The 14,638-nt window shown below is 40.0% G+C and overlaps 1 protein-coding gene across 1 annotated transcript; it reads left to right on the top strand.

Moving 5' to 3' along the window:
- Window positions 1-3,848: 3,848 nt before the first annotated feature.
- LOC121623276 (alanine--glyoxylate aminotransferase 2, mitochondrial-like) lies at window positions 3,849-14,589 on the top strand. Its single transcript, XM_041960515.1, has 14 exons — window positions 3,849-3,945; window positions 6,120-6,208; window positions 6,824-7,014; window positions 7,123-7,246; window positions 7,341-7,435; window positions 7,541-7,634; window positions 8,592-8,685; window positions 9,542-9,642; window positions 9,858-9,950; window positions 10,770-10,902; window positions 11,135-11,223; window positions 12,421-12,570; window positions 13,687-13,785; window positions 14,488-14,589. Exons 1-14 carry the CDS (start codon window positions 3,849-3,851, stop codon window positions 14,587-14,589), a joined length of 1,551 nt encoding a protein of 516 aa, XP_041816449.1.
- Window positions 14,590-14,638: the final 49 nt, after the last annotated feature.

The raw sequence follows: 14,638 nt of genomic DNA, 5'->3' as shown, positions 1-14,638 counted from the left end.
GTAAATAATCCAATACAGTGCCTTTCTAACAACTGACTTAAGGTTGATTTTGTTCTTTTTGGATCACCTGAATTATGCTTGGATGTAACACTGTGATTATTTTATGCTTTTCAATTTGTGAACAAATGCTGCATTGCTGATTATAGACGTGAATGTAATAATAATGGCTCTGTGAACTTGAGGAACCGCCATTTGCAATATTATACATTGGTCACAGTGCCCCCTGCTGATCTGCCTATTTGTGGTTTTTGGTGATCTTTGTAATCCTGTCATCCTTTAATCTTCCACTAAGATTATTCATTTCTCTTGCTTCTGGATCTAAAGCAGATCAATTTCATAGCGCCTAGCTTTGCAGTGGCCTAATGGCGTAATGGGTTCTTGTCTGTCGACACTGTGCAGGGATGAGCTAACCAATGTTCAGTTCTTCAGTAGCTTCCCACTGAAGGGCTACCAGTTAAAGCTGTAATTACTCATGTTATGATCATCAAGTTTCTTTGACACCACTTGATTTTACTTTACTTACTTTTGAAAAACTGACCACTTGAAGAGCTTTATTTTCAATCTGTGCTTATTCAGCTAAGAGAGTACTTCCTAACTGCTGCAGATGCTGCTACACAGTGAGGATCACATGATTTGAATACAAGAGAGGTGACTCCCCAAAACAAATGCTGCATGAGACACTGAAATGTTCTAGATGCAATGCGTAACCCAAAGAGCTCATAACTGACCTCAAATATACCAAATAGGGTGCAAAATTCTGGTTTTGCATTATCTGTCTCTCTGCATTATCTGTCTCTATCTGTTTTTGCCACATTTCCCATCTGCTCTCTGCCTTTGCCATAAACTCCATTGTTTCAGGTCCTTCCAGCTCCCTCCTGCCCTGCAGTAACTCCTGTGTTCCTGCCATTCACATCACCTGTCCTCCGCTCACCCAGCTGTACACCTGTTCCCACTTCCTCATTAGCCTTGCAGTGTATATATTTGCCCATTCCCAATCACTCTCAGATTAATCAAATTATTTAATGTGCTACTGAGTAATCCCGCCTTTGAATCTTGGCCCGTTTGCCTGCTTCCTAGCTGGGTAATTTTGCCTATTCTTCTAAGCCTGATGATCTTTGCCTGTTGTCTAAGTAAAGCTCAACATTCCATTTTGCCAGCCTGGTGTGTGAGTTGTGCTTCTAGGTCCAAAACTGATTTACTGAGTTGTTACACAAAAAGGGAAGGGACAGTCATCTGTCTGTAGCCCATGACGCATTTGTATATTTCCACACTTTTTTTTTTAACTTAAACTGTGGAGACAAATGAGAGCTATTATCTCCGAGAGTAAACCGTGTGTTATAAACTTAGTACAATATGCTTGCTTGTTGCTTTTTCCTTCCTTGTGGTTCTTAAATTTAAAGTCTAATTTATCACAGGGTACAAGGAAAAGTCCTGTATATAAGTGTTATCAATAAAATATACTTCAAGTGGCAAAAGTAAACTCATTCTGCAGTAAAATGCTCGCCGTCAGTGTTTTACTATTATTTCTGATGTTTTTGAATTAATATTACTGCTGCATTCATCTGCATGTTGCAATGCTCTAGATGTTTAAAGTTCAGCTCATTTTAACAAATTTAATTACTGTTGGGTAGTTTTATCTACAGCAGTGCATCATATTCTAGAAGATCATATGTTTGTGGTGCTGTGCTGTGAGAACAACCTCTCTCTTTTCATGAGCTCAGGAAAACAGCCACGTTTTCAGCTTTGTGACGATGCATTTTCCAACTAATCCAAGTGGGTTTTAAATAGTTTATTCATCTGAGAAGGGTCTGAATTTTTTTTTTCAGTCCATAAAGGAACACTTCGTCCTTCAGTTTATCAAAAACAGTCTCATTCAAATTCACCAAATTCTTCCCTGGAGAGAAGGGGGTGTGAAAAATGATGCTGTCAGACAAATGAAGTGGAGTAAAAAGTACAATATTTGTCTCTGAAATGTAGTGCAGTAGAAGTGGCACACAATGGAAATAGTCAAGTGAAGTACAAGTATCTTGAATTTGCATTTTACTTTTACATGACTTGATTGCATGTACTTAGTTACATTCCACCACTGCTAATGAGGCTTACACCTCTTACAGAGGCAACCCACATTAGGCTTAAGGTTCAATAAATAATGCACTTTGCTCTTGACAAGGTGGAGTTCAGCAGTTTGTCATGGCCTCCATCATCTGGCAGTATCTCAACAGAGTCGTCTTAGCACAACACCCCCAGGAAATGGATGGAGAGTACCACACTCTTGGACTTTCTCACAAACAGACCCCCAGAGAGCTCAGACTGGTGGTCACATCTCTACTCGAGTCTTGAACACCGGAGCCCCCTCCTGTTCAAGCTGTACACCCACAACTGCTTTCTGTGATATGGAGAGAATTTTGTTGAGAAATTGGTGATGACACCATCGACACGGTGGGATTTGAGTGAAGAGATGTCATATTGCGAGGGAATTAGCAGCCTTACAGAGTGGTGCACAGAGAACAATAAATGAGCTGTTTGTTGATTTTAGAATAAAGGAGGCAAAGACACACACACACACACACACAAAAGAATCCTGTAATTCCAGTTATTCACTAACTTTTTCAGAGGAGCAATGGAACATGAAAGATTGCAAACTAGCACAAGATGTGCAGAGAGAGGAGGTCTGTGCAGTAGGTGATTAAACCCACCCAGAACATTACTGGTACTCCTTCAGTGTATTGGTGAGGTGAGGTACCTGTGCAGAGCGTAAAGCAGGCATGTCCAAACTATTTCCTAAAGGGGTGTGTGGCTGCAGGTTTTCATTCCAACCAAGCAGGAGCATGGACTCATTTTATCAGCTGATCTCAGTCTTCAGCTGATAATTAGGTGACCTCTGGATTGGTTGGAACAAAAACCTGCAGCCACACGGCCCTTTATGGAATAGTCTGGACATGACTTGCCTAAAGGATACTGCCAAGCAATATAGCTGCCTGCAAGTGATGCAGAGGTGTCTGCTGCATTACCACCAGACTACAGAGTAGCTTCTCTCCTCAGGCTGTGAAACTCCCCCACTCCATCTCATCCATTGCACTCTATACACTATAAAGAGTGAAAGGGAAACTTTCTGTCACACAAGTTTTGTACATTACCATACCACCAAAGCAGTGCATGTACAAGTGCTTAGGAGGTGCTGAAGGTGCAAAACCCAAAGAAAGTAATCCAGGGTGGATGTGACCTTTGGGGAGGGGGAGACAGTTAACACATAGGACCACACAGGTGAGTGTCATTAGCTGATAAGGCTCCCATGTCAATCAATTGCCTGGTGAGGTTGACCAGAGGAGCATCCAAGACATTGTGGGGGAGTAACACTTTCTATTTCTCTCTTTAATTTTACTTTTATATAGTTTGTTCTGTGTTAGTGCCTATTTTGTTGTTTATATTTTTCATCCTAATATAAATATTCATTATCTGTTAATATTTTCTGTGTGTGTGGTGGGGGCCACAACTGCTTTTCATTGTGCAATCCTGCATTGTGCTGTGACAAACAAAAAAAACTTGAATCTTGAACCTTGAATCACACTCCCACTCAGCTCAGGCCAGCCTCTTCTCTGGCCTCCAACAGGAAAGAACCGGTACCACCCAACATATCTTGCCTTATTCCTAAACACAACTCCCAGAGGAAATAGTGTCCAGGAGCCACTAGTTATATATTCATCCAAGTGACGTTGCAGAGAAATCATTGTAGTTTGGTAGGATCAGGGTACCATTGGCTGAGCACTGTCCACCCATCCTTGTGACTTTGTAGAAAAAGAAAAGGTGAAGGGAGTAGCTGAGTGGCATCTGTACTGCACCTGCTCAACATGTATAAAGTTGGTTCCTGTCTAAGTGGCCGCTATGCGGGTCTCATGGGACAGTTCTGCTGTTCACCTGGTTTGGCCAAATTTCACCTGGGAAGTGGTGAGTTACCATGGAGATTAACAAAACACAGAATTTGTTGATCATGGTCTGTTGCTGATGCTTACGCAGTCTGTACAGCAGGTGGTTTACATTATGTAGCCTTTGTGTTTTTATCATAGTAAGTGTAGAGATTCAAGTTATTTTTCAGCTGAATTTTATCAGCTTGTTGGCTCATAAATTAATTGGCTGATATAATTGTGGGGCCATAATAATCTGTGTGTGTAAACCTCAGGCATAAACCTTAGTTAATTGTGTTATTACATGCTGCTGTAGAATTATTTATTTTTTAATTTTATCCTCTGGTGTTTTCTATATTTCTTTTTTGTTTTGTTTTTTATACTATTTTTCCCATAATGCACTTTATAACCTTGTTAAAAGTGCTGCATAAAAATTGTAATGATCATTATATTATTATTATAATTCAATTCTTATGTGCACCATACTAGGTAATATATTTACTGCTATTCAAAACAGACTCAGTCTCAGGTACATTACACAAACAAGTCTTGATACTGTGACATAAAATTAAGGCAAAGGCATCAAATTAAATGACAGCAGAACATGCTGGGAAGATGTAATTCTGCACACATGGCAGTAAAATACTTTGTCATAGTATCAAATTTTACAAAATGGAGGGTGCACAGTGAGAGTTAAGAACATGTTGTTTAAACTTGTGCACAATCTGTGTTTTTCTGTGCTCAAACGAAATGTCATCATTAACAATCATTAAAAAAGCTGTCTGCCAGTGACCAGTTCTAACTGACATTTTCCAGCCATCAGTAGAGCGGGAAAAACAGGAAGTACACTTTTCCTGTGTTGCGCAATGTGAAGTTAATGCAGTTAAACCATCAACCAGGTTATAATCTGATTAAATATTGACCAGATAATTCCGAATGGAATAAAATCAACAGGGTAGAACCATGATGAAATGAATTTCACATCAGATTTTGTATTTCTCTCTAGATAACAAATAGTCTGGTTCCAGATCGCTGAATTGCTGCCCACATCTAGAGCAAGACCTCTGGGAAAATGCATAGAGATATTGCCACAAAAAAGCCACAAATGTCACAGAAATGTCAGTTTAAGGCTTTGATCCACTCATGGAGTTCTTTAATAACTGAATACAATCTACTGAACCCACTAAGTGCTTTCCAAAGGCAACTGGACTTGCTTGAGGTTCTAGAAGATGCTTTGCCTCTCATCCAGGGGGCTTCTTTATTTTTAAGTGGCTGGTGGGGAATCCCAGGCATTTGATCCACCCACATCATGTAAGTCGTTAGGGTCACATGAGTGATATTAATGGGTCAGTGGGTATTAATGGGTGAGTCCTGGTATGAATGGGTGAGTCACTGACCCACCTAGCCATCATGTGAGTCATTACAGTCATATGAGTCCTGGTGTTAAGCTGGGATCTCAGGACTGCATTGTAACTGGCTGATAAGTGGTGTCATAGACCATCTCCTCTCTTCAGTGATGGTCATTCCAGATTGACAGGGATGGCTTCTTTCACTCCTCTTTGAAGCCATTGGTCTTCCCTGGCCAAAATACAGACGCTGCTGTCCTCAAATGAGTGTCCCTTGTCCTTAAAGTGTAGGTGAACTGCTGAGTCTTGACCTGAGGTGTTGGCGCTCTCTCTGTGTTGTGTAATGCACTTGTGAAGGGGTTGTTTTGTTTCTCCACTTCACAGGTCTGTGCATTCCCCACTGCATTGTTCTGCTTATGCCTGGGTGTCTTGTCCTTGGGATAGACAAGCTTCTGCCTCAGGGTGTTAGTGGGCTTGAAGTCCACAGGGATCTGGTGTTTCCTGAGTTTCTTTGCCACTTTGGGCAAGCACACATTCTAAGTGCTTCCCAGTGTTTCTGCTTCTTCTCCTTGCCATCTGTCCTTGTGGGCAGGTTCTGAGCAAGATGTTGTAGGGTTCTGATAACCCCCAGCTTGTGCTCCAGTGGGATGGTGAGAATCAAAGTGCAAATATTGATCCATGTGCATGGGTTTTCAGGAGTAGCGCCACAGGAGTCCTGAAGTCCTGGACTCAGATGAGACCCTGATCTTACGATGTCACTTCACTCTTCACATGCATTCCCACCCTGGAAGGGTGGAGACTGTAAGGAAATGGCTGCTACAGGCTAAGGCTTAACCTTTCTTTCTGAATTTCCATTGAAACCATTTCACAGGTGCAGCATGTCAGAAATCAGCCTTCAAATACCCCCCCGCAGACCTCCCAGAGATGCCCAAATGCAATTACAAACAGGAGGAGTACAAGGTCAGAGTGATATATTGCATCATGTTACTATCTTGCACTGCTGAGCTATGGATTATGTAATGACTTACAGAATGACCTGGATCTAATGGCTTCAGTAAAAAATCTGATTTGTTATTATATCATAAAAAGGAGGCGCACTAAAATGATCAACCTCATCTCATCCCTAACCCTAACCCATCTGGTAGCTTCTACATGTAACACTACCCTAAATTTAAGGAGAGAAATTGAAATGATCAGCAATAGAAGATTACACACACTTCAATATGTTGATAGTAATTAAAAGTGCCATATTGAGCTTTTGGTACTGTAGAGCAATGTTTTGTGTCACGTTCTACCATCATAAAAAGAAATGAAACCACATTATTACTGCCGAGGGTGGTATTACCAGTGGTGGGTAGAGTACTTAAAATCTTTACTCAAGAAAAAGTACAAGAACTCCCATAAAAAAGCTCAAGTAAAAGTAAAAGTTGTCATTTGACAAACCTACTCAAGTAAAGGCATAAAAGTACTTGATCAAAGTACAACTTACTTTGTGTTTTAATATTGTTTAGTGTGTGTGGGCCAGAGATCTTCACCAGTCATCTTGTTATTCTCCCATGTATTATTTCTGTCCAGGGTATGTCCAAAGAGCGGATCATGGAGATCCGCAGGCAGAATTGCAACCCAATGACCATGAAGATTACCTACTATAAGAAACCAGTGTTCATCCACCAGGGATACATGCAGTGGCTATGGGATGTCGATGGGAGGCGATATCTGGATCTATTTGCTGGTGTGGCGACTGTCATTGTGGGCCACTGCCACCCGTATGGTCCTTTTTTCTTTTAATATTGCACAGTGATGTTTCATTCTGATATACAGGTGGAAGTCAATAATGTTCATTGTTGCTCCAACCCTGACATCTATGGCTACAGGAAGGTGACAGCAGCTGCAGAGAGGCAATTAAGGAAACTGTGGCATACTACAAACATCTACGTCCATCCATCTCTCCATGAGTATTGTGAGAAACTGGCCTCCTCCTTACCAGATCCTCTTAAGGTACCGTGGTGGATTTGATCCAGTGAGAACAGGAGCCTGGATAAATATGAAGGCTAGATTAAAGATGATTGCTGGTCTGTGTTTCCCTGTACAGGTGGTATATCTGACCAACAGCGGCACAGAAGCCAATGACCTGGCTATGCTGATGGCTCGACTTCACACCGGCAACTTTGACATCATCACTTTGACGTACAAGTCTTATCCTTACGTGCTTCATTATTCCATGAAAATGAAGAAATGCTTTTAACAATGCTGGCTTTAAATGCGTCTAAACCTTTTCTTTTAATCTTCCAGAGGGTCGTACCACGGTGGCAGCCAACAGACCATGGGTCTTACTTCCAACTCACCATATAAATACCCCATTGCCACTAGTTCAGGCTGCACACATGTATGTATACTTTAACTTACTGCAGTGCCCTATGCAGCAATAGACAACATAAAACAAGGCAAGTTTATTGGTAGACCACCATTCAGACACAACGCAATTCACAGTGATTTACAGGAGCATAAAAATACTTTAAAAACAAGATGTCAAGAAAACAAAACAAATTGCATTTAAGAAACAATAGAAGCAAAAGTAAGCAAATAACTAGTTGCAGATAAAAAACAAGTTATGTATCTAATTTACTGAAAAGCTGCGGTGAATAATAATGTTTTAAACCCTGATTTAAATTTTACACAGTGCAGATTTAAGGACTGGTGTAATATGTATGCTCCTAACACTCTCCTGTTAGTGAGGACTAGAGCTGCAGCTGTCTGATTTTTTACCTAGACCTGTGAAGACACCATGACTCAAGTCTAGCCTGCTGAAAATAAACACATCAACAAGTTTTTCTGTATCTTGTTTAGGCGGAAATCCTTTAATTCTTGCATGTTTTAAAGGTGGTAGTTGGCTGATATTGTAATTGTGTGACTTTTAATCTCATCCACTTATTGGTTTGTCCAATGCATTTATTCAGCAAATGTAAGGGACTGCGGTCGTGCTGTGACACTGTTATTTAGACTTGTGTGTCATCTACATAAAATGGGTAAGAGATGTTCTGATATTCTATAAAATGAGCAAAGGAGACCATGTAGATATTGAATAGAAGAGGTCCAAGAATGGACCCCTGAGGAACTGTGGTCCAGTCCAGTTAAAAGATTTCTTGTTAAAGAGTAGTTTATAGGTACAAATGAGTGGAAGGCAAATTTCTCAATATCAGCATCTTACAAACTCTCTAAGAGCTGATGTAAATGCACCTTGTGCTTCAGCTCCACTTATGCTGCTGAATAGATGCTATATTACTTATAAGTGACTGTTGCTGTCAGGTTGATCCAGCTGACTTGGTTTCTGTCCAATAAACAGACCATGTGTCCCGATGTGTTCAGAGGCCCGTGGGGAGGAAGCCACTGCAGGGACTCTCCTGTGCAGACCATCAGAGAATGTAGCTGTGCCCAAGGTACACAAACACATGCACCCATGGCTCAGCACTTAAGTTATCTCTCTTACTGGTCTCATAAATAGGCAAACTGTCCGCTGTTTAGTTACCATTTTTCAACTTTGCCCTGAAAGTCATGAGGGTGCAACAGGTATGTTTTAATCCTGAAAATCAGACTAAATAATTCCCATATAAACTTTTCTTTTGATTGTTTTCCTCTTGTAATGTTATACAAGTTTCAGGAATATTAGCTGTATCATATTCCTGTGTCTCAACTTGAGTCCACCTGGAAATGGTTAGTATGTTGTATACTTACTATATAAAAAATATGCTATGATATGATATCAGTATTGTAGTCTCATATACTGGAAGGTACATCAGGTTCAGTCAAATTAGATTGTTGTAGTGGTGGGCCATAAGAACAAAATGTCTGTCACGGTAATGATCATAATGTTACCACTATTTGGAAAATACAAAATACAAACATATTTTAAATCAGAGGAACTTGGATTTGTCTTCATCCCATGAAGTCAAAATGTTTTATTTGAACTTAATCCCACAGTTCTTTCAGAAAGTATCTGTTCTTAAGTATTTAAAATCTCATGTGCAACAGATTTTAGTAAGATTTTACTTAATTTAAAAGATTTAACTTGTCATTAATTTGAACATTACATCTGTGAATCATGGTATCGTGATATGACACATTTGTCAGTAGAATTGTGTTGTAGTATATGGGAAGACATTAAATAATTTGTTGAATAATTATTCAACCCTAAGCTGTTGAAAAGTGATGAGCATTATTTTGGAAACACTGCATTTATACAAACTGATTTTTGTATTATTACTGTCTCCAGAATCATTTTCTTTGATCCCACAGGTCATTGCATGGCAAATGAAAAATATATTGGACAGCTGAAAGAGATATTTGCTACGAGTGTCCCAAGTAGAATTGCTGGTTTCTTTGGAGAACCAATTCAGGTACAATATGCTGCTGGGGAGTATTTGCTTAACTTGACTGACTGCATGACTGGATGTGATGAAAATATGAATTTATTGAGTAATTTGCACTGAAATCAAAGTCAGAGCATTAATGAGTCCTTGTTATCATGCCATCCATGAATATTATTTTCTCATGTTCAATATGAGTGCTTGTGTCAATTAAGTGTACTTTGTGTGTGCCTTGTTCTCTAAAGGGAATGGGAGGAGCAGTGCAGTATCCTAAAAACTACTTCAAGGACGCCTACAAACTTGTGAGAGAGAGAGGAGGGATCTGCATTGCTGATGAGGTTAGATACACTACGTGACAAGGATAAGGTCAGGCAGTATCGGCCTCAATTATTCTATGATAGGATTATGAGGTAAAAGTCAATGTGAGTACGTGATGGAAATTGGTGATAGCAAGCTACTTGGCACAGCCTGTTTGCTTTTAGTAGAATAGGTTTAGTAGAATAGGTTCAAAATTCAAGGTTCAAGGTTTTATTGCCATTGAACAATACAGGACTGCACAAGGAAATGCACCTATAGCCCCCTCCATGCTACACACACAGAAAATACAGATATCAAAACATTTAAATTAGAATCTAAACAATAAAAAAGGCATGTTTATATATATATATACACACATACACACACACTGTGTATATATATCTGTGTGTGTATACATACAGTATATATATACTGTGTGTGTATATGAGTATATATAGGCTTGAGCGGTATGTTCAGATTTTCTAACCAGCCACTGTTAGCCCAACAACCTGCGATTGCCGATATATTCACGCAGGTAGGTGTCTCCTCCTCCGACCACCGCCCCGCCCACAAGTGGTGAGTTTGCTATAATTCTTAGCTTTTTTTTAGTCAAGAAAGCAAATATTCTTAAAATTATTTTAGTTATTAAACAGAAAAAACTGCACCTTCTGAATTCAAGTTTCTCTCTTCCACCAAACTAAGACTAGCTTAATTGCTTTGTCAACTCACACTTCATTCGACTGACGCTTGGTAGATGGCTACTAATAATGTTTAATCATCTGCTTCCATCTTTTTAGCACTAATCATATATCATGGAATTAGAAAACCGGAAATAACTGAGTGTATTTTGCACCTGACAGGTCCAGACTGGATTTGGGCGGACGGGAACCCACTTCTGGGGTTTCCAAGGCTACGGTGTTATTCCTGATGTGGTTACAATGGCAAAGGGCATTGGTAATGGATTCCCAATAGGAGCTGTTGTGACAACACCAGGTAAGATAATACTGTGAGACATGCATTGTTGTCTTTATTTCTACTATAAAACAGTCAAGAAACACAAGTAGAGATGAGAAGTACAAATGTTTTCTGTGTATCCTAAAATATTTTAAATTTCTTGTAACATTTATACCTCAGTTAGTTTCAGGATGTCTTTGTAACAGAGTAATCATGGTGAATATCAATTGAATGTGCAGTACATTGGTTTGTTTATTCATGTCTTTTACAGAAATCGCGGCCTCTTTTGGTAAGGCCTTGCACTTCAACACCTTCGGAGGAAGTCCGATTGCTTCTGCCATTGCTTCATCAGTGCTTGATGTAAGGATTAATCTTTTTTTTCTACATCAGTCCTGTTCATTAGCACAGGACAGTTGGATTTACAGCACACATAACTGCTGTGTATCTTTCTGCATAAACTTGTTTCCACAAAGCCCGTGAAATAATTTTATTCTGATCCATATTTGCACAGAGCAGTAATGTCATGTTGTCAGGCAGATGATGACACTGACAAATAGCCAGACAGCAGCCAGCTACGCAAGAACCACAGACTTAAAATAAACCACATTAGCTTTCCTGCTTATGCCCGCTTGGCATCTTACTTAAAAAAAACCAAACATGTGACCTAGCATGTACCTTGTCCTGCTCCGAACATTCACATTCACCAGGGAGAATTAGTGCACCGCAAATGTCAGTGTGCAGGCTAGCTAGCTAACTAGCTAGTCAGTTGTAGCATACTAACAGCATAAATGAACCTGCAAATAATACTTTGGTCCATTTTGATGCTGGTGTGGTGCTTACTCTCAATTCCACTGCTAACAAAACAGTGTCTGCCCGTGACTGGGGCTTAGCCTGCCAGCTTCTCTAAAAAATCCCTCATCGACGTAAAACTTTGCTGTATTTTGAGGTGAGAATTTGATGTCCAATAACAAGCCACCTTGACACTAGTGCTGGCCTTTGAGGGGAAAGAAAGAGTCCAAGATGGAGGAAACAATCATAGCTTATTAGCAGGGTTGCACCACCAGCATGAACTGTTTCGCAATAAAGCATATGGTTTTATGAGACAGGAGTCAATGGTACAAATATGTCTTTTGAATAAACTGCGTGAACTTACTGTGCCACTGGTATCTGAGGTAGGCTAACAAGCAGTAAACTTGATCATTACCTCAGAGAGTTTTTTTCTCTCTTTAATAACTTCACTGAATGAAATGGTGGTGAACAAAATGCCACGATGGAATAAACAGAACAGTAGAGCGAAAACTGAATAGCTGACTGCTAGCCTGGCTGGCTAGTGAGTCAGAGATTAGCTCACGAGCTACAGTACTTCACTAAGTAGCCCCAGCATAGTCACTACATCACCATTTTGTGGTGTGATGAGGCCTTAACAATAAAAAACTATTGACAATAAGTTCATAAAAAACACTGATTATGATTACTGCTGATTCTCATTGTTTTTGATGACAAAAGAATGATTAAATTCAGTTGGACCTAAAGCAATAATGGATTCTGACTCAACAGACTATCAAAGAAGACGGCATACAGCAGAACGGTCTTAATGTGGGCACCTATATGATGACAGAACTGGCAAAACTCAGAGACAAGTACGAGATCATCGGCGATGTCCGTGGAAAAGGCCTGCAGATCGGTGTGGAAATGGTCAAAGACAAGGTAGGCCTGTTGAGTTTGCAACAGGAGTGACACTCACTTGTCTTCGTGTGTGTCTGTGCTGTGCCCCCCGCCGGCATGGTTCAGCAGTGCCCTGGTTAACCTTAAGCCAGAGCAGCAGTGACCATGTGTAAGCCTGAGGAAAACAATTTCAGCTGCAGTACACGTACTATAGTGACTGAAGATCCCACATGTTTTTTCAGTCAGTTAAATCTGGCAGATATTGAATTTGAAAAGGGAACAGACACAACCATAAACATATATATATATATATATATATATATATATATCACAGTTTACCTGCGGTTAAATCACAGTTTGGTGACGCCTGGTGAAGCGCAACTTATACTAGCTGCTTGTAATTTATCTCATTCTTTCCTAGAGCTGTTTGTGCATAAATAGTCAGTGCTGCAAATTTCAATGTAACAAGCAGAGGGATCTTAAAAATTGTTATTACGTGTATCAAAATGCAGGATAACCCCAAAGCAAAGAAGGGTAGGGTTACTATTCAAATTAGACCCTCAGCAAGACCCAAGCTGATTAAGGCAGTCATCTCTTCAGACTAGCTTCAAATATGACCAATGACTGAATTAACATTTATGTCATAACATTATTAATTTTTAATTTGTGTTCCCCACAGTGAAATAAGGGGAGTTCTTTACTACCCTGATCATCCAATCCTTATATCCCATATTCATGGCATGAATAAAGTATCTATCTATCTATCTATCTATCTATCTATCTATCTATCTATCTATCTATCTATCTATCTATCTATCTATCTATCTATCTATCTATCTATCGAACTTGGAGAAATGTCTCCTCTAACAACTCTATTGTTGATGTGAAAAATACCCTTTAGGACTTTGAATTACAGTTGAAATGAGTTACCGATTCACCCTGAAGAGACATCATTTTCTGCTGCCTTGTTTGAACCCTTCAGTTATTCTTAAACCTGGAGACTGTAGCTGTGGTAGCCTGTCGGGCCATTTTGCATAAGTGGTTAGTTGCTTCGACAGAGGCAGATGGATAGTGTTCAAAATGTTACTAACTTGAATATAGTTTATATAACACATCCACACACATCCACCCGTTTTGCCTCTTCTCTCTCATCCACAGGCCAGCAGGGACCCGCTGGCTCCTGAGGCAATGAGTGAGATCTTTGAGGACATTAAGGACATGGGAGTCCTGATAGGAAAAGGAGGAGTCTACGGACAGGTAACAGCACTCACCTTGACGTAGCCTGTCCCTCTGTCAGGTTATTTCACAGGGTCATAAGCATGCTGTGTAAACACTGCAACACAGTCTCACAGGAAACTGTGGGAAAAAAGACGGAATGTCAAGAATAATAAAGAATAAATTTGTATTTTTGAGAAAAAAGTCACAATATTATAATTTCCCTCATCCTAAATGATTGTAAAGCCCAAATTTGTGAATCAGCTTCATTTGAATTGACTTCAGAATAGAGTTTTGACAAGAAAAAGACAGAAAGCTTTGAGAATAAAATTGTAAGTTTGCAAGAAAACAGTTGTCAGTTTACATGTGAACTGAAGGATGTAGAGGACCAGTTCTTTCAGTCCTCTTCCTTCACTGTGATAAAGCCGAAGTAAACAGCTTGAAAACATTCCTGTAAAGCATTTGTGTGACTTCTTTGAGTTTATGAATGCCGCCTCCTCCTCACATCTTTCTGGTGAACCCGTTTCTGCAGTCCAGAGTGGCTACAAGTCCAAGTCTGTTTCTGCGTGCTTTATGCCAGAACACAAAACAACAATGAATAAATCTGTGATCCTCTTTAGAATTTAGAGTTCTCAGCTCTAAATCTGTCTCTTCACCTCTGCCTTGACTTTGAGAGCATCTGACCTGGAAACGCACGCTTTCCCATAATCTCCCCTCTTGTCTTCCTTTTTCTCACCACTTCAGACCTTCCGCATCCAACCGCCCATGTGCATCACAAAGGAGGATGCAGATTTCTTCCTGGCAGTTTTTGACAAGGCCATCCACAGCCACATGGACAGAAAATGAACAGGTCAGAAGACCAGACCTGGAAAACACAAATCAGCAGTGGACTGCA

Source organism: Chelmon rostratus, chromosome 19 (genome assembly GCF_017976325.1).
Source record: "Chelmon rostratus isolate fCheRos1 chromosome 19, fCheRos1.pri, whole genome shotgun sequence".
Classification (NCBI taxonomy): Eukaryota; Metazoa; Chordata; class Actinopteri; order Chaetodontiformes; family Chaetodontidae; genus Chelmon; species Chelmon rostratus.
The sequence above is the reverse complement of the archived record's forward strand: the minus strand, read 5'-3'. Positions and strand labels throughout refer to the sequence as shown.

Coding starts and splice junctions, on each gene's coding strand:
- LOC121623276 (XM_041960515.1), top strand. CDS start 3,849: ATGTATAAAGTTGGTTCCTGTCTAAGTGGCCGCTATGCGGGTCTCATG. Junction 7,015..7,122: donor ATTGTGGGCCACTGCCACCC/GTATGGTCCTTT, acceptor CTATGGCTACAG/GAAGGTGACAGCAGCTGCAG. Junction 11,224..12,420: donor TTGCTTCATCAGTGCTTGAT/GTAAGGATTAAT, acceptor CTGACTCAACAG/ACTATCAAAGAAGACGGCAT.